This window comes from Brassica napus, chromosome C2 (assembly GCF_020379485.1).
Source record: "Brassica napus cultivar Da-Ae chromosome C2, Da-Ae, whole genome shotgun sequence".
In the NCBI taxonomy this organism is placed as follows: Eukaryota; Viridiplantae; Streptophyta; class Magnoliopsida; order Brassicales; family Brassicaceae; genus Brassica; species Brassica napus.
Window position 1 is genome coordinate 35,777,465 of NC_063445.1, and position 19,933 is coordinate 35,797,397.

The 19,933-nt window shown below is 44.1% G+C and overlaps 1 protein-coding gene across 1 annotated transcript; it reads right to left on the bottom strand.

Moving 5' to 3' along the window:
• Positions 1-243: 243 nt before the first annotated feature.
• Positions 244-1,855, bottom strand: LOC106393405 (protein KINESIN LIGHT CHAIN-RELATED 1-like). Its single transcript, XM_048748460.1, has 2 exons — positions 664-1,855; positions 244-587 (listed from the first exon to the last, which is right to left on the bottom strand). Exons 1-2 carry the CDS (start codon positions 939-941, stop codon positions 476-478), a joined length of 390 nt encoding a protein of 129 aa, XP_048604417.1. The 5' UTR covers positions 942-1,855; the 3' UTR covers positions 244-475.
• Between the last annotated feature and the right edge of the window lie 18,078 nt (positions 1,856-19,933).

Sequence of the window (19,933 nt, forward strand, 5' to 3'; positions counted from 1 at the left end):
AGCGAAGAAGCCCAAAGACTTGCAAAAATCGATGCTTCTGAACAATTGCACAAACGATGAGCACAAGCAAGAGTGGGAAATGAAGAAATATAATTATCGACAAAGGAATTAAACTAAAGAAATTCGCAAACTCAAACAAACAGCTTACCAACTTGGCAGTATTTCACCAAACTCAAATAATAACACTATGCAAGAAAGTATTCATTACTTATTATCAGCCTCAAATTTATGATATAAAAAAGATGAAATAAAATAATAATAATAATAATAATAATAATAATAATAATAATAATAATAATAATGATATATATGTGAATGATTTATAATATATGGATACATTTTTTGTTCTTCGGAACTTAAAATCGAGGCTGGGCAATTTCTTAGCAGAAGCCTCTTTCTTAGGAGGTCTTGCGTATGGATCGATCAGATTATGTAGCTACTTGGCTTTGTAGTTCTGTGACCGCCCCACTTCCTTCTAAAGCTCGGCCAAACGCTTCTCCTCATCCTCAAAATCCGGATTTGCAGTCCCAAGCTTCTCCTCTCCCAGCTTCCGAAGCTGCTCTAGTATCTCAATCGCATCTTCTATCCTGAAAAATTACAAACTTATCATAAATATTTGAACCAGTTTCAAATCAGAGAGATTTCATAAGACGTTATTATTACCTTTCCATGGCGTAGTAAGTAGCAGCAAGGTTGCTGTAAACACCAAGAGTGTCCTGATCGCAAGGACCACATTCTTGTTCGAGAATCTCTCTTGCTTCTTCAAAAAGTTCACCAGCTTCATCGATCTTGAAAAGCTGAACGTATTCCAGTCCCATCTGGTTTAATACAACTCCGAACAAGGCAGATTTCTCACCAGCTGAATGCAGCTTTGTCACAGCGCTCTCAAACGCGTTCCTTGTGTCCTCATACCTCCCCAACGTGTAATACATTACTCCCATCCGTGCCTCTAACCATGCAAGTCATTTACATAGAAAGCAAAACTAATATAACAAAAGCTATATGTAGATAAGATTTGATCATCTCATGCCAATATACATGCTATGACTCAAGACTTCTATTCTTATATTGTCTGATCACAATCTACTTGCGCATAAAAAATCCTCAGAGCATTCAGATCCATTATCTCTAGGATTATTCTAGAAGAACATATATGGCTTTAATCAATTTTTTTACCTGCAAATGCACTCTACTGTCATGGTTTATCCTCAAGCTATTTCATTGACTTCTTAAGCAGCTTCAATGCTTTCTCAGTTTCATCCACAGACTCATAAGTAACAAAGATCTCGGTTAACCCACCAGCAATCTCCTCCACAGTTCTTCAGGCACCGGCTTATTGTATATCCTCAATGCGTTCTCACAATAAGACTTGGACTCACGAAGTTTCCCTGTCCTAAACTAAAGCTTAGCCAATCTGACAAACAATGACGCTACCGTAGGATGAGTCTCTCCCTTAGAGGACTTGAACATAGTGAGAGCATGCTTGTATGAAAACACAGATTTATCAAACCGGCAAAGCGACATGTACATGTTCCCAATGCTGACATCGATTGATGCAACCTCAGATTCTTTCCTGCTAGCAATCATGGCCATACTGGCAAGCACAAGGTGCTCGAGGGCATTCTCGAAGTTTCTTTTAGCCTCACAGATGATTGCCATCAGCCTCATATCGGCCGGTTCCTCGAGCGAGGCAGGTTCACTATGCGCACACTGGATCTCTAGAGTCTTCTTGCACAAGTCTTCTGCTTTATTGAACTGCATTTCTTAAACATAAGCTTCTGCTTTATTGAACTGCATTTCTTAAACATAAGCTTCTGCTAAGTGTTGGGGTCAAAAACGGTTACGACGGAATTACCACCCGAAAATCCTCGGAGATCGTATTTCCGAAAGAGATAATAAAAAGGAAGATGTAACTTTCGTAAAATATAACCAAACACGAAGTTTTTACGAAGAAGTATCCTTGAAGATTCAAACCAAACTAACCAAGCTCGACCGTTGCGTAATTACCACGCATACACGCTATCCGGTCGCTGCGTAGCAACCAAGTCTGAGCCAAAGCTCGGTCGCTACGAAGCGAGCTCAAGTCAAAGCTCGGTCGCTACGTAGCGACCGAGCGCTCGTCCAGCTCGGTCGCTATGTAGCGACTGAGCTCGAGCCAAAGCTCGGTCGCTACGTAGAGACCGAGCTCGAGCCAAAGCTCGGTCGCTACGTAGCGACCGAGAGATCGTCCCGCTCGGTCGCTACGTAGCGACCGAGCTCGAGCAGAAGCTCGGTCGCTACGTAGCGACCGAGCGCTCGTCCCGCTCGGTCGCTACGTAGCGACCAAGCTCGAGCCAAAGCTCGGTCGCTACGTAGTGACCAAGCGTTCGTCCCGCTCGGTCTCTACGTAGCAACCGGGCTCGAGCCAAAATTCAGTCGCTGTGTAGCGATTGAACCCTTCCGAGCATCGATAGGACATCAATCCATGCATTCTCATCAAACCTTCGAATGCTATCTCCCGAAGACCGTAGCAAGCTCAGTCCATGTTTTCCGCTATTCAAATTCATCGATCAAACTTCGCGGATTAGAAACCGCGGAAAGTTCGTTCTTTATCAAAAAGAATTCGTAGTAAACGTGTCGAGTCGGAAGACGGCCCAAAGGGATCTAAAACACGACTCGAGGCCCATCCTACGATTTCTTAACCAAAAGCCCGTAAACCGCAGCACGGTTTACGCTTGGTCCACAAGGAAGGATAAATGTCAAGTTTCCGCGGATAAATACGGAAGTTTTGAAGATAATTGGAAGATCGGGAAAAATGGAATATCTCCATTTTTATGCTATGACGGCTTAAGGGCAGAAGAGTAAAAGCGTAAACCGACCTTGGAGCTAGTATATAAGGAGTCCTAGGCGAGGAGCATGGCAGAGGACTTTTCAGAGCAAACTTAGCACTTAGAACAATTTAGCCAATTTTCTGTTTTTGTTATTTCGAGCTGCGACTCAATTAGGTTTAGCCGTCTTAGGGTTGCTAGAACTAGGAATCTCGCCGACAGCTCTCGAGTCCAGGCTTATACCTTGTTGTAAACGCTCATACGCAGATTCAGAATAAGATCTACTTTGCTCTCTTTTTCGATTTCCTATTCTTATCGTTGTTATTCTCGTGTTCTGATTGCTTGACGTGTGGTAATTAGCAGATATCCGGGTCCTCTGGGAAATTAGGGTTTTCCTAGTTTCCTTATTTAAACGGAAATCGACAGTGCGAATTTCGGTTCCCACAGTTTGGCGCTAGAAGGAGGGGGGGTACGGATCAATCTAACCCGCAAAAGCCACATCACTCTCGATCAGACATGTCAACTAACGACGCGGATAACGTGCAAACTCCTCTTAACGGAGGCAGCGGCACCGATCTCCACACTCCAGTAGCGGACGTATCCGCGGCCAACGCACAAGCCAACGCCGCGACGCTCGAGGAGTTTAAAAAGATGTTCGCCACCTATGAGAAAAGGTCGGAAGAACAGGATAAGCTCGTGAATACCTTGACCCAACAGGTTGAAACCTTAACGGCAAGGACCCAAGCAATCCGCCCCCGCGGAACCACCAAAATCCGCGGGAAAAGGCTCGACTTCGCTACCCCACTCGACAGATCAGGAGTCGCGCGGGAACGACCTTCCGGTCAAAACCCTAGCGAGAAATCTCCCATCGAAAAGGGGAACCCTGAAAGTCTTCCGCCCCCTGCAAAGGACTCGGAGGATAACGAAGCCGAACACATTGACCTGGATCCTAGCGATGTTTCCAACGACACCGACGAGGACGTCGACAGACATCCGAGAAGGACCAGAAGCCGATCTGCTCGGGAAGGCTCCCCGTTCGAAAAACCAATGACGGAAGAGGAAGAAATCGCCTATTGGAACGAACAGGAGGAGCTGGCTGAAAGACAAACCGAGCTCACTCGCAGTAAACGCCGACAGGCTCGGAAATCTACTGACGAGACATCGGATATCCGCGATCTTCGCGACTACATCACCAAGACTGCGGCAGAAGTGAGGGCCGTAAAGTCTCAAATCCATCATGCTACTAGTGCTGCCCCCGAAATCGATCGACTGTTGGAAGGAGCTCGGAAGACCCCTTTTACCAATCGCATTTCGGACATGAGGGTGTCCGATCCGGGAAAAATCAAAGTACCGAAGTACGATGGTACGGCCGATCCAAAAGCGCACCTTCAGGCTTTCCACATCGCGATGGGAAGAGCTAGACTGAAGGACGGCGAAAAGGATGCCGGCTACTGCCGCCTGTTCGTTGAAAACCTGGAAGGAGCAGCACTTGAATGGTTCGCACGCCTTCGTCGTAACACCATCGGGAGTTTCCGACAGCTCGCATCGGAATTTCTCAAGCAATACTCTGTATTCATAGACAGAGAAACTTCCGATGTTGACCTCTGGAGTCTCTCCCAGAGGGAAGACGAACCCCTCCGCGAGTTTATCAGTCGGTTCAAGCTGATAATGTCAAGGGTCAGTGGGATAAGCGACAAAGTGGCCATCGACGCGCTGAGAAAGACGCTCTGGTACAAGTCGAAATTCAGAAAGTGGATAACTCTCGACAAACCACGAACGATCCAGGACGCCCTCCACAAAGCAACGGACTACATCATAGTAGAGGAGGAAACTAAAGTCTTATCGCAAAAACATAAGGCGGTAAGACCATCCTCGAAAGACGTGGACCCGAAAGGGAAAAAGAAGAACTCTCGTAACGGCAAGTACGTCCATCACGAGGGGGAAGATCTCCAGGGGGCGCATAACTATGCGATCAACTCGGATCAGGGTCGGACCACGGGCAACACATGGACTCGCAATCAAGGGTATGACGAAAACACCTTCTGCGAGTTCCACCAATCCCGAGGACATTCCACAACCAACTGCAAAGTCTTGGGAGCAAGACTGGCCGCGAAGCTACTCGCTGGAGAGCTCTCGGAAGTAACTAGCGTCAAGGATCTGATCCTCGATTCTGATCGCCCTCCAAAGACGGACAGAAATCCGTCCGCTGAAAAATCCCCTCAACAAAACCAGCCAGGGGATAAACGCGGCAGGAGGCCAGACGACAAAGGGAACGATAACAATCGCCGCAGAGTCAATATGATCATCGGAGGATCACAATACTGCGGTGACACTGTGCCGGCCATCAAGGCTTACCAACGGAAGGCGGATTCGAGCGCAAATTGGTCTACATGGCCTCCTCCCTGAGATGGCCAAAATTGTCATCGATCAACCTCACTGCGACCCGCTCGTCATAGATCTCGTTATACGAGACTTAGAAGTCGGAAGGGTACTCGTCGACACGGGAAGCACGGTCAACGTAATCTTCCGCGACACTCTCAAACGGATGAGCATCGAACTCGGAGAAGTAATTCCGACGCCAAAACCACTCACGGGTTTTTTAGGCGAAGTATCGATGACTCTTGGATCGATCCAATTGCCAGTCATGGCCAAGGAGATCATGAAAATCGTCGAGTTCGCGGTGGTCGATCATCCCGCTATCTACAACGTGATCATGGGAACCCCATGGCTCAACGCCATGCAGGCAGTTCCGTCAACCTTCCACCTGGGTCTCAAATTCCCAACCCCAAGCGGAGTCGCGGCCATCTGGGGGTGCCAAAAACAGTCGCGGCTATGCTTCCTCGCAGAGCACAAGTTAAGGCAAATCACGACTTCTGCAGCTGTAAACGGCAAGCGCACGAAGATAGACCAATCTTCGGCCAAAAGCACCCCGGGAAAAAACGAATTAAAAACGTCTACCAACGCAAACGCATCGGACGTCGAAGCTCGACACAAGTCTGAAGCCCACGCTACAACTCAACCGGAACATCCGGAAAATAGCGTTGACCCAGCCACGATCGACAAGGTCAAGGCGGACATCGCGACATCTACCGCCGAGTAAGAACACTCGCGGCATGAAACAGAACTACGAGATGGCTTGATCCTCGAAAGGGGTACGTAGGCAGCTCGTCAAAAGACGAGTTCAGCTATCCCCCTCTCTAAAAAGGGGGGGAGTGGGTGCGTATACTCGTATACTCCCACTTAAAAAATCGCCATTATTGTAATCGAGTTTTTAAGAAACTTCAAAAACTTTTACTACAATATACGTTGTCCTTTTTATCGGAAAACGTTTACGCTTCAGTTAAACACAAAAAATTTTCAGGACACGCCTGGAAACATTAAGACTCTTGTCTGCAGCCTCATCCGGCCCAAAAATCGTAAAAAAATCATCATCCTTCAAACGCACAAAGATACACGTATAATCCTCGAAACAACTGCGAGACGTCGCAAAGTTAAAATTCGAAGATAATACGAACAAATTGTCCGAACGCGACCACCAAAACCTTACACCCCGTTCGTCGATTGGCCCCGACGAACACGCCAGCCGTCTTAAACAAACGCAATTCGATCACTCTTTTGATCTTTAAAAACGTCCAGCACAAGGACAAAAGCGCGCTACAACAAAAATCCGAAATTTTGGTTTAGCACTTCCAGTTAATTCTGAGAAGATGCTCGATTCGTACCATACAAGTCATATAAGCCGAGAACATATCGCGGACTTTAAATCGGTGCGAATCAGGAAGAAATCGCAACAGGAAAAACGATAGCCGGCTAGTCACCGCATAAACCTTAACCGAAAGTAAACCTAGGTCTTGCCCTAAACCCAACGCTCTGGTCTCAAACATCTCAAGGCATGATATCTAAAAGATACGAGATCCTAAACCATGTCTCTCCGTTCGTATCTCAATGTTCTCGAAAATCGTAAAGATAAATAATTTTTACGAAAATCACGAACGAACCAACAGATTGAACGTCTCATCGGAATTAAATATGAGACGACAACTCATATTTACTTCAAACCTACTCAGGAAAACTCGAAAACGAAAACATTCATCATATAAATAACCGCGTAAAGCGGTAAGGGGATTCAAAGCCACCAACGGCCAATCCCGATAAACGATAAAAACGGCCAAAACAGGCCCGTACAAATCTCTCGGCCACAATCGGCCATAAACATGAAACAGAAAGACGAGCATCTCTCTTTCGATAACTATTCCACCTCTCATAATCCAAAGTCAAAGTCCCCGGACAACGAAGCACCGAACGCATCCGCGGGACGATCCACTTCCTCGCCATCATCGGGAAACCCAGTCGAAACCTCCTCGGTATCAGGGGAAACCGGGATGGAATCCCAGAACCCTTGAATCCGCTCGTCGATCGGAGGGATAAGCGCCTCAGCGTGGGCACGTTCATTCATCCCACTCTTCATCAAGCTCATTTCCTCCTCAAACGCATAGTCATCGGCTCGCGTCCTCCAAAGACTTCCGACCGAACCGCGGCACTCACGAAAGTCACCCACCAAGGTAAAGGCATTCTTGAGGTTCCCATACTCAACCTGGAATTGAGAGGCACGAGTCTTCATCACCTCGACGATTTCCCTCTTGCCTTTCCTTTCCGCTTTGCGGATGGCCCGCGCATGATCACGAGTAAGTTGCGCCTCTCGCTCCAACATCTCGCCTTGCACGCGAGCGAGATCCCGCTCCGCTTTCTCCGCTTTGAAGCGGTAGACCATGGCTTCTCTATGGCCCGCCTCAATGGCCGAGCCCAGCAAGCTCAGGCCCTGCAAAATCGATTGACATGTTATAAATATATATATACATAGGACAATCACCAAAAAATTCTCAAAAAACTAACCCCATTGATGATGCGAGATCCTTCCGCAACGACTCTCGGCCTCGCCGATTCTTTCGTAGGAGGAGGAGCATCGAAACCCGGTGGCAGATCAGCAAAGAAATCATCGAAATCCGGAATAGGGACCTCGCTCGAACCACTCCCATCGCCGTAAGCAAGGTTCGGATCCCATCCTGGAAGCATAGAGTCATCCATCGAAAATTCTATGTCGCCAAGATCGACATCTTTTCCTTCCGAGAGCTCGACTCCGGCACAGCTGTTGGAGCTTCGACGGGATTCTGGTCGTCAGATTCGGAGTCGCTTCCCGTGTCCGCAGCCAAAGCAGGACCGGGTTGCACGAATCTCAGTGCCTTCCGAACCCTCTTCGGCGTAAAAGAAGTCCAGAAGAAGGGACCGTTCCTGAGAAGATCCCTCACCGCAATGATGTCCTCAGGGAACGGAGCAAGAGGGTTGATGAAGGGACGATCATTCGGCAACCTCCGGAACAGTGGAATGCAACTCTCTTCGACGGACGCAGCGTCTATACGAACAAAGAAAAAGAACTTCTTCCACGAGTTGAAGTTCGAAATGAACTTCTTAACCACTGACATAAATTTCCGAGGGACCAACCTATGCTTATCCGTATCTGTGACAAGTTGAAGCCTCAAAAGCGCTTCATAATGATCGACGGAAAGGGAAAGTCCATGCTCGTAGCTTAGGATCAGGATCCCAATAAGATGCTGAATGGCAAGGGGAGTCAACTGGCTTATCGCAACTTCGAAACGGTCCAACACTCGGACGAGAATTTGGGTATTGGGAACCATAGGCGACAACGCACTACCAACGCCTCGTAGCAAGTGAAGTAACCCTCTGGGGGGCTGTTAGCACATTCCCCACGGCGAGGAACCCGGAACTCCACAGCATCCGGGATATGGTAGAACGATTGTATGATCGCGAGAAACTCGTCGGTACTCCTGCTTGCATCCCCTTTCTCGACTCCATGATGGGTCAGGACCGGGAATGACTTCCCCTTGGGAGGGGTCAACGAGCCATAATTAGCAACCCACCATGCCTCGTTCTTGGCAGGATGTACCGAGTGAGGCACGAACTCCATCTTCGGAACAATGAGCTCTTCGTAAGCACTCGCGGATGAAGACCCTTTTTTCATAATCTTTTTCTTGCTCGACATCTTTAAACTTCTCATAAGAAAATAGAGGAAAAGGGTGGAGAGAAAGAAAGAAAATTTTTTCTTAAGAAAGATCTTAGAGAAAGACAAGAAAGTGAAAAAATTATGAAACAAGTTACCTCCCTTCTTATAAGCATGAGGATTTACTGTTCAAGCTCGGACTTTCGGATATTAATTCCATCCATCATGCCTAACATGCCGAACATGCCTAACCTCACGCTAGGATCCTACGATGCATGATCCTAACGGGCTGGGGGGCTAACTGTTGGGGTAAAAAACGGTTACGACGGAATTACCACCCAAAAATCCTCGGAGATCGTATTTCCGAAAGAGATAGTTAAAAGGAAGATGTAACTTTCGTACCACGCTCGACCGTTGCGTAATTACCACGCATACACGCTGTCCGGTCGCTGCGTAGCAACCAAGTCCGAGCTAAAGCTCGGTCGCTACGAAGCGACCGAGCTCGAGTCAAAGCTCTGTCGCTACGTAGCGACCGAGCTCGAGCCAAAGCTCGGTCGCTACGTAAAGCTCGGTCGCTACGTAGCGACCAAGCGCTCGTCCCGCTCGGTCGCCACGTAGCGACCGAGCGTTCGTCCCGCTCGGTCCTTACATAGCGACCGAGCTCAAGCCAAAGCCCAGTCGCTACGTAGCGACCGAGCGTTCGTCCCGCTCGGTCGCTACGTAGCAACCGGGCTCGAGCCGAAGTTCAGTCGCTGTGTAGCGATTTAACCCTTCCGAACATCGATACGACATCAATCCATGCATTCTCGTCAAACCTTGGAATGCTATCTCCCGAAGACCGTAGCAAGCTCAGTCCATGTTTTCCGCTATTCAAATTCATCGATCAAACTTCGCGGATTAGAAACCGCGGAAAGTTCGTTCTTTTTCAAAAAGAATTCGTAGTAAACGTATCGAGTCGGAAGACGGCCCAAAGGGATCTAAAACACGACTCGAGGCCCATCCTACAATTTCTTAACCAAAAGCCCGTAAATCGCAGCACGGTTTACTCTTGGTTCACAAGGAAGGATAAATGTCAAGTTTCCGCGGATAAATACGGAAGTTTTGAAGATAATTGGAAGATCGGGAAAAATGGAATATCTCCATTTTTATGCTATGACGGCTTAAGGGCAGAAGAGTAAAAGCGTAAACCAACCTTGGAGCTAGTATATAAGGAGTCCTAGGCGAGGAGCATGGCTGAGGACTTTTCAGAGCTAACTTAGCACTTAGAGCAATTTAGGCAATTTTCCGTTTTTGTTATTTCGAGCTGCGACTCAATTAGGTTTAGCCGTCTTAGGGTTGCTAGAACTAGGAATCTCGCCGACAGCTCTCGAGCCCAGGCTTATACCTTGTTGTAAACGCTCATACGCAGATTCGGAATAAGATCTACTTTGCTATCTTTTTCGATTTCTTATTCTTATCGTTGTTATTCTCGTGTTCCGATTGCTTGATGTGTGGTAATTAGCAGATATCCGGGTCCTCTGAGAAATTAGGGTTTTCCTAGTTTCCTTATTTAAACGGAAATCGACAGTGCGAATTTCGGTTCCCGTACCAGAAAACATATTAGAAGGGAGTTTCAGACACTAGCCATGTGGCATTGTTTAATTGGCTAATCAATAAATGACAGAACCTGCAAGTTTCTCCAACTCGTGTATCCGTATCGCCAAGAGTCTGGCTCTGAATCTTAAGACCCTCTTCGTAGCAAGTTATTGATCTATCGATCTGACATAACATCGAAAACATGTCACCGAGTTGCATATGCCTGGAAAACGCAGCTAGAGAGTGGTCGGGTCCACGGGTCAGATCCGTAACATGAATAACTCGCTCGAGCGGCATGACTGCTTCATCTTAATCGGCCGATACTGCAGTGGATAGGGGCGAGAACGTGGAGACTCATGGCGAGATCGAGAAAATGTTCACTATCACTTCCGCTGGGAATGGGAGGAGAAAACATTTCTCAAACGATTTCGTTGCGCGGATAGCGTAGTCTAAAGCTTCGTTTGGACCTTCACTTGAAGCTATAGCGTCTCGAGCTAGCTTGATGAGGAAAGGGCCAAAATCAAGGCTTTCGAGAGAGGGATTGTCGACGTTGAGTACTGCAGCGGAGGAGACTTCCGGGGACTCCTTTTTGGCAATCTACCAGGTAAAGGTTCTTAATCGGATCCGTGAGGATGTGTGTCTGGGACGGCTACATGTAGCTGTGGCGCATTGGCTGGCGTTTTCACTGAGACTAGGCCTGGCATTTCTGGTATCTATGAGACTATTTTATATACAACAGAGAGAGAAGCGAATTTGATTGGATCAAATGTGGAGATCCATGTGAAGATCCAAGTGGAGATGGAGACGACAAGTCACTGAAGAAGTAAAGGCAATTTTGTAATAAGTTTCAGATAGGAGGACATAACTGTTATGTTTGTAGGTAATATTGGGTAGTTAACCTACAAAGAGAAGTTATGAAACATATGTACTTTTCAACCCTAGGAGAGAGTCGATAATATTTCTTTTTTTTTTTTTTAATATTTTTGTATTGAAATATTCTAAAAATTATGCTTACAACTGAAATTTAAACAAAATGCAAGAAAACATTTTTTTTAAAAAATTTGAGTCTCATATACAAGACATCTCTCGTATTTTGGCAGATGACCATCCCTCTTGTACATATTTGTAAATGTCATCTCAACCCCTATATCTATTGATATAGAAACCATCTGACAACAGGATTTGGCAAGATACGCTGACACAAATCACTGACATGAAGTTCTGGGGAGATTCATTCAAACTTGCAATCTAATATGTTCAGGGCTCTTATTGTCCTTAGAAATCAAATTTGAGGGGAACAAGCCGGATAGTCATATTGCATTCAGTATAGAATCGAATGGCATGTTAGAGTTTGTATTTTTCCCAAAATTTTGATTATCTTTTAAGGTCTATATAAACAGTGACTATGCTAAGGATATAAAAGTTGCACATCTGATCTGTGTGAATTCACGATGCTACAATGACGATTCCTTAATGTTATGCACAAAGCTTCTCTCCTTTTCCGATTTGGGATCTAAGGGATATACAAACTGAGATGATATGTACCACTTCCTAAAGCTTATTTGTCAAAAAATAATTCAGAGTGAAAATTTGGATTTATGAACGGATACATTAAATGTTATATGTTTTGCTATATGCTATCTTTATAATGAATATTTATGTCATTGGTAACATAAAATATTTTATGGATTATTGTTCTACTCGATAGTCAGGTTATGTGACTATTGTTGTGTGCAGGTTTTGGTGCTTGGGAGGTATTATAGCTGCTTACTTGTTTTTTTCCCGTAATACGATTCATATAACATGTTGTTGCAGTCATTTTCAAATTGAAAAATCTAAAGGATATCTGACTATATTTAACCGAGAGCACCTTAATTATTTGGGTATAATTCAGAAGTATTTTGTTTATCCAGTTTTCCTTAAATGGATTCAAACTTGTATACGCATAGTAATGGTATAAATGTCATAATCTGCTGTCAAGCCCAAATTATGAAAATGCATTTTTGTTTTATCTACATATATAATTTGTCCTATCTGATTTTTAATATGTTATCTTATCAATGAAAACAACATGTCGTGGCTACATAAAAGATTATCATGGTTATTGTGCATGTGGTTATATTGTAGGATTATTGTTTATCTGTAGAGTGTTGTGTTATTCGTGATATAGGTGTTCACATAACAATGTAAGAGATATCTAACTATATTCAACATAGAGCCGCTTACTACTCGTATAATGTTCATAATTTGTTGTCAAGTACAACCTCCAAAGTATGCATATTGTTTTATTCACTGATATAATTTGTATTATCCGATTTATTATATGTTATCTCATTAACGAAAATAACATATTTAACTAGATAAAACATTATCTGAATTATTATACAAGTTTTCATAGTGTAAGATTATTGTTTATGTGTAGGGTCATGTGTTAACATTGATTTAGGTGTTTAATTGTGGTTCTCCTATATGAATCATACATGCAATCTTTGGTTGATTCTACTATACATTGACAAACCGAACAATCCGATAGATATCAGATAATAGTTATCTTAGCCAGTAATATTAAACGTAGCCGATAATATTAAACATAAATGGAAAAAGGGTCAAGGCAGGTACACACAAAACATAAAAATATCAACCAAACGAGAAAAACACATAAAACATCATCTCGTACAACGACACAATCTTAAAATATTGAGCATTTGAAATTTTGCATCTTTAGAAGGTTTTGATAGTTTGATGAGTGCCAAAAATAGTACAGCTTCTCTTTCACCTTTGCATGCGGAAATGGAAGTCTTAATATGGGCGATGGAGTGTGAAAAATAATCGATAATTCAGCGTCACATTTGCATCACATTGTTGTGGGTTGGTGAAAATGGTTTTGGGAAAATGACTTTGCAATCCACCTAGACATATTCATCAAGTAAAAGTTAGCTTCGTTAATTTTTGGTTCACACATGTTCTTAGGACTTAGAATATAAGGGCTTTTTATTTTGTCTATGTGGACACAAAATTTATAATTTGGTTACCAAAGTGTTAGTTGAATATGTTTATGTTGAAGACAAAAAAAACAATAATTAATAAATAGGTAAATACAGTCATGTTTCCAAAAATAAAAATTAATAAATTGGTTTTTGTTGTAAAAGAAAAATCGAATCTTTAAAAGCAATTTTTATGGTAAATTTTTATAACGATATTTCTTGTTAAATTATTAGTTTATAATCTAGAAATAGTCCTAGATGGCACTAAACCAAGTTTTTCTTCCAAATATAGACCTCATGCCCCAAAGTCACAAAAATGTTTCATTTAATGATGGTCAATTACTATATTATCCCCAATGTTAATTTAACCTAAATTATATAATAACAAAAATTAAAACATTTTGAAAACTTAATAAAGCTTTTCATGAAGACAAAGCTGTGTCGTCGTCCATCGTCTCCGCATCGTCATCTCCGTTGTGTCTCCGCTATCGTCTCCGCATTGTCTCCATCGTCGTCTTTGCATCGTCTCCATCGTCGTCTCCGCATCGCGCCATTGTCGTCTCCGCATTGCGCCATCACGTCTCGGATCCATCACCGTCTCCTCATCATCTACAATCCGCCGTCGTCTCCACATCTCATTATTCCGTGTCTCTGCATCTGATCAAGGTATCATCATTTCATGTTTATTATAAATTGATGATATGTTACTGCAATTGGATTTTCTAGTTGTTTTAAAATTGGATTGTCGTCATCTTCACTTTCCAGACTTACAATTTTTTGAGTTGTTTTAGAATATTTAGTTAAATGTCTATGTGGTGGATCATTTTGAGATTTGGTTTTGATATTTTTAACAGATTTTCAAAATATGGTTGAAGTTTTTTGTATTTGTGGAGAATGGAGTTCAAAGGAATCTTTCCAGTGAGTGTTCTATGTTGATAAGAATATGACTACATCTTTTATTCACTTAGAAAAAGATCTTCAGTATTTAATTTGGAATATTTAGTTAAATGTATCTCTGGTTGATCAATTGAGATTTGGTTTTGATATTTTTAACAGATTTTAGAAATATGATTGAATGTTTTGTGTTTGTGAAGAATGGAGTTCAATGGAATCTTTCCGGTGAAAGTTCTATGTTCATAAGAATATGACTGCGTCGTTTGTTCACTTAGAAGAAGATCTTCAGTATGAAGATGTACTTAAGATGGTTTCTGAAAATTTCCGTATTCAATAGGAAGATATAACTTTGAGCTATGGAATTTCTTTAGAGTTGAAAATTATTGCTGAAGATTTTCCCCCAATCTCCATAGAAAATACTTGTAAACTCAGAAGTTTCATCGGCAAGTTTAGAGCTTTCCATGGAATATGTTGATTGTGTGTTAAGGTTTGTTATTTTATATCAACTAAGCACTATTCAGGATAGTTATCCTAATTATATATTAAATCTTCCAAAACAATTTGAATCATGCATGTTATTATTTCTGGAAGCCTATCCAAAAATTGCCAAATATTTTCCAACTTTATAATATATAATTTAGGTTTAATTAAATTTATTTGTTTGACTATAACAGATGATGCTCCTCAGCCTAGCGTCTAAACCATTATTCTTGCTAAACCTGAAACTCACTTAGTTTTTGATCTAATTTTGTTTTTAAGTTTAAACGTTGCTAGATAGAAATACACTAAAATATTATTTCTGGAAGCAAATCCAAAAATTATCAAATGCTTTCCAATCGTCTATAACATTTTTTCTATTTTTTTTGGTTTTGTAAAGTCATCCAGAATATGTAAAATGCTTTCTTGTTACATTCGAAATCTAAAAAAATTCAATAAGCAACATAAATCTCCAACTGTTTTTTCCTTGGCTCTGAACCAATATGATATTTCAGCTCAGACAGTGTTAGTTTGAGAGGTAATGAATTTCCCAGCGTGTTACTATCCTGCGTAACCAAGTAAAAAAAAATTCAAATTGGTTAACATCGAATTTTCTGGAAAGCTTTTCTGAAACTATACAAATCTTTCCTGAAAATCAAAAAAAAATCACACAGTTTCACTGGCACAAGAAATCATCTAGAAATGTCATAAGCAAATTGAGGAGCCTACCAAAGATATCAATATGCGTAAGCCAAACAAGTAACCAAGCAAAAAGTTTCTCAAATTTGTTAATATTGGATTTTCTGGAAAACCTTCCTGAAACTAAACAAATCCTTCCTTTTTTTTTTTGACATCAAACATCTACAGACTCATACTGACTCTGTAAATCAAACCGGTAACTCCGCATCCATGTGAACGACGAAAGACGGTTGTTTCCTAGCACTGCGTGCTAAACTATCAGCCTTTTGATTCTTCGTCCAAGGTACATGAATGATCTCTGAGTTCAAAAAGCTTGTCTTCAAAAGCTTAATGTCTTCCAGGTAACTGTCAAACGCTGGGCATTCTTCTGATTCTGAAACCATCTTTACCAATTGAGAACAATCTGTCGCAAAGGTAACCTGAAATTGCCTTAAATTCCTCATATATTCCATCGCCCAGATTAGTGCTTCAATCTCCGAATGAAGAGGTGAAAGGCTTGCCCTTACATTCCTTGCCCCTAACAAACCATCGAAACCCGCTAAAGTACTGTACCAGCTTTGTCCTGAAAATTGTTCTTTATCTTTCCAGGAACCATCTATGAAACACCATCGTCCTGGGATTGATGGTACTATCCTTTCCTGCACTTGATATGCAACCCTCTGGTCACTTACTACTTGTGCCTCTGCCCATAGTGTTGATTCTAGTTTCGCTAATTTAAGCGTATCTCTTGGATCAACATCCAGATTACTGAAAACTTTGTTGTTCTGACTTTTCCAAATATACCATAGTATCCATGCAAATTGATGATCCATATTTGCGAAAATAGAACTGAGAGCGAAAATATGAGGATTCGATCGTATTTTTGAAAGCGTCCAAACCTGACGTGCTGGAGGACATTCAAAGAATACACGATTTATTGATTCCTCTGGAGCTCCACATCTTTCACAACATATATCTCCATTTATTCCTCTTGCCTTTAGAATTTTCAGAACCGCTATACACCCTGAGAAGAGTTGCCATAGGAAGTGTTTTATTTTCGGAGGGCATTTCACCTTCCAACAAAAAGCTTTTAATATATCTACAGTGGGTCCATAAAATTCTGAAGGTCTTTCCTTATCAGGATAGACTCGTTATCCTAATTTTACCGTGTATTTTCTATTGCTAGTAAAATCCCATCCATCTCTATCTTCCAGCTGATTCCTACTCAGTGGAATACTTTCAATAATTTGGACATCCCGGGGATCAACCAAAGCCTGAATTGCCTGTAAATTCCATGTTCGGGATTCCGAGTTAATGAGAGAATCCACTGTGATATCTGTGTAACTATTGTGAGAATTTTTGTTTGCTGGTCTCGGGTGTTGGGGTCAAAATCGGTCACGACGGAATCGATATTCGAAAGTCCTCAGAAAAATCGAATCTCGTTCAAAACTTCAAAAGCCGAGGAAACGAATAGCCGAAACGGATCGCCCTGCGATCGACCATGACACGAGCCAGCTCGCCCGGCGAGCACGACCGTGTTGCCAGTCGACTCGCCGGCGAGCCCGGCCGCGACACAAGCAAGCTCGCCGGGCGAGTACGACCGTGTTGCCGGTCGACTCGCTGGCGAGATCGGCCGCGACACAATCCAGCTCGCCCGGCGAGCACAACCGTGTCGCCGGTCGACTCGCCAGCGAGCTCGGCCGTGACACGAGGCAGCTCGCCCGGCGAGCACGACCGTGTTGCAGGTCGGCTCGCCGGCGAGCTCGACCGTGGCACGGATCAGCTCTCCCGGCGAGCGCGACCAATTCTCCGTGGAACATTCCGAACCCGGTCCTATCCCATAACCATGCATCTCCGTCCGAAGTTTCCGTAACTCAGTCTTCGCGTCCGTGGATACGACACCAATGTTCCGTCTAAAAAACATCATCGAAAGTATTCGGGAAGTTGGGAAGGTTATGTCTCTTGAACAGTTTCCTATTCTTCGTAGTCGAGTAGGTTACAGTTAACTTAACACCAACTGCCTCGGCTATGCGAAGAAACAGGGTTCCGTTGGAAGAACCATGCCTATGCCAACGGCTACTTCGCGAGTAAAATCGTAAAAACGCTTAAGTCTTGATACGGCCTAAAGAGGGTCCGAATTGCGGACAACGGCCCATCTATGGTCCCAAAAGACTTGAGCCCAAAGACTGGTATGACGGTTTATCTCATCCGCGGGAAGAGATAAATGTCAAATTTCCGAAGATAATCACAAAGAAGAAGAAAATATGGAAAAACCCGCTTCGCGACAAATATGGCCCAAGAAGAGGTAAACCGACCTAAGGAGGAGTATATAAGGAGGACCTAGGACGAAGAGGGGGGAATGAGAGCACATCAGAGCAACTTAGCACTTAGAGCAATTTAGGCATTTTTCCGTTTTTACTATCGAGCTGCGACTTGACTAGGTTAGAACTTAGGTGGCTAGACTAGCGAACATACCGACAGCTCTCGTGGCCTAGGATCTTACCTATTGTTCACGCTCAAACGCGAATTCGGAAATAAGACCTCTTTGTTTTCTTTTCGATCTTTTACGATTTATTTCTTTCAAATCTTTCATATTGACTGTGTTGTGCGTGGCCCAGCAGATAACCGGGACCTTCAGAGAAGGCTAGGTTAGCTTGGCTTTCCTCCGATTAACAAATCTCGACAGTGTGAATTTTGGTTCCCATTGTTTGGCGCTAGAAGGAGGGGGGGGGGGTATGGATCTATCTCTCTCGCAACCACACACGCTCAGTCCGATATGACGACCAACGCTGACAAAGACCCGCAAACGCACGACGGGACTCTCGTCGATGGCAACGCTGATAAAACTCCAGCTGGAAACGTATCAACGGTCACTGCCGACACCGCGATACTAGACCAGATGAAGGAAATGTTCGCCTCCGCTCATAAAAAGTCAGACGAACAAGGAAAACTCGTGGCCTCTCTCGCATAACAGGTGGAAACCTTAACGGCGAAGGCCAGGAGCAAAGCCCCGCACGGGACCACAAGAGCCTGCAGCGGTAGAAGACTTGATTTCGAGACACCGGGCAATCGAGCTGCACACGCGGACAAGGCTTCCTCAGGCCAAAACCCTGATGAAACGCTCCAGCCAGGTGCACAGCCAACTGCGGAGAACCTTCCACCTCCTACCGAGAGCAACGAAGGAGAAGAAATCGAGCGCATCGACCTGGATATAAGCGACCAGTCCGATCACTCGGACGACGGTGCTGACATCCACCCAAGAAGAACGCGAAGCCAGTCCGCTCGGCAGGACGCGTCCTTCGAAAGATCCATGACCGAGGAAGAAGAAAACCTCTATTGGGTAGAACAGGAGGAGCTGGCCGAAAAGCAGGCTAGGATCCACCGCAGCCAACAAAGACAAGCTCGCAAGGCTGCCAGAAATCCTGATTAGATCCACGATCTCGGCGAGTACATCGCAAAAACTGCAGCAGAGGTGAAAGCGGTGAAATCACAGATCCACCACGCGACAAGCGCTGCGCCCGAGATCGACAGACTTCTCGAGGAATCACGCAAAACTCCGTTCACTGCCCGGATTACTGAGACCAACGTCTCGGACCCAGGGAAGATCAAAATTCCCATCTACGATGGCACCACCGACCCGAAAGCGCACCTGCAGTCTTTCCAGATCGCGATCGGGAGGTGCAAACTCAAGCAACGCGAACGAGACGCTGGCTACTGCCTCCTCTTCGTCGGAAACCTCAAAGGAGCCGCGCTCGAATGGTTTTCTCGCCTAAAACAAAATTCCATCGGAAGTTTCCGCCAACTTGCTTCATAGTTTCTCAAGCAGTATTCCATGTTCATGGACAGAGAAACCTCGGACGTCGATCTCTGGAGCCTGTCTCAAAGAGAAGACGAGCCACTTCGCGAGTTCATGAACAGATTCAAGCTAGTAATGGCAAGAGTCACCGGGATCAGCGACAAAGTGGCGATCGATGCTCTGAAGAAAACTCTCTGGTACCGGTCGAAATTCCAGCAATGGATATCCCTCGAAAAACTGAGAACGATTCAGGATGCTCTTCATAAGGAAACAGACTTCATCGTAATGGAAGAGGAGATGAAAATCCTCTCCCAGAAGTACAACCCGCAGAAGATGCCCACAAAAAAAGAAAAGCTCTCGAAACGACAAGTATGTCCACCATGAAGGAGAAGACGTCCAGGACGAGCACAACTACACCATCAATTCCGAACAAGGAAAGACCTCCGGAAACACCTGGACCAGGAACCAGTACAAGGATAACTCCTACTGCGAGTTCAACTAGACCAAAAGTCATTCCACTACGAACTGCAAAGTTCTCGGCACAAGGCTAGCAGCAAAACTCCTCGCTCGCGACCTCTCGAAGTTCACTACCATAAAAGACCTCAACCTGGATTCCGACCACCCTCCCAGGACTGATAAAGAGTCTCCCGAGAGGGATGCACGCGCAAACCCGTTTGGCGAGAAACGCGGAAGAAGGCAGGATGAC

What these genes read in the sequence shown, in the direction of transcription:
- LOC106393405 (XM_048748460.1), bottom strand. Translation starts at nt 941, where the DNA reads ATGGGAGTAATGTATTACACGTTGGGGAGGTATGAGGACACAAGGAAC. An exon ending in ACTTACTACGCCATGGAAAG is followed by an intron (nt 588 to 663) that starts GTAATAATAACG and finishes GTAATTTTTCAG; the next exon opens with GATAGAAGATGCGATTGAGA.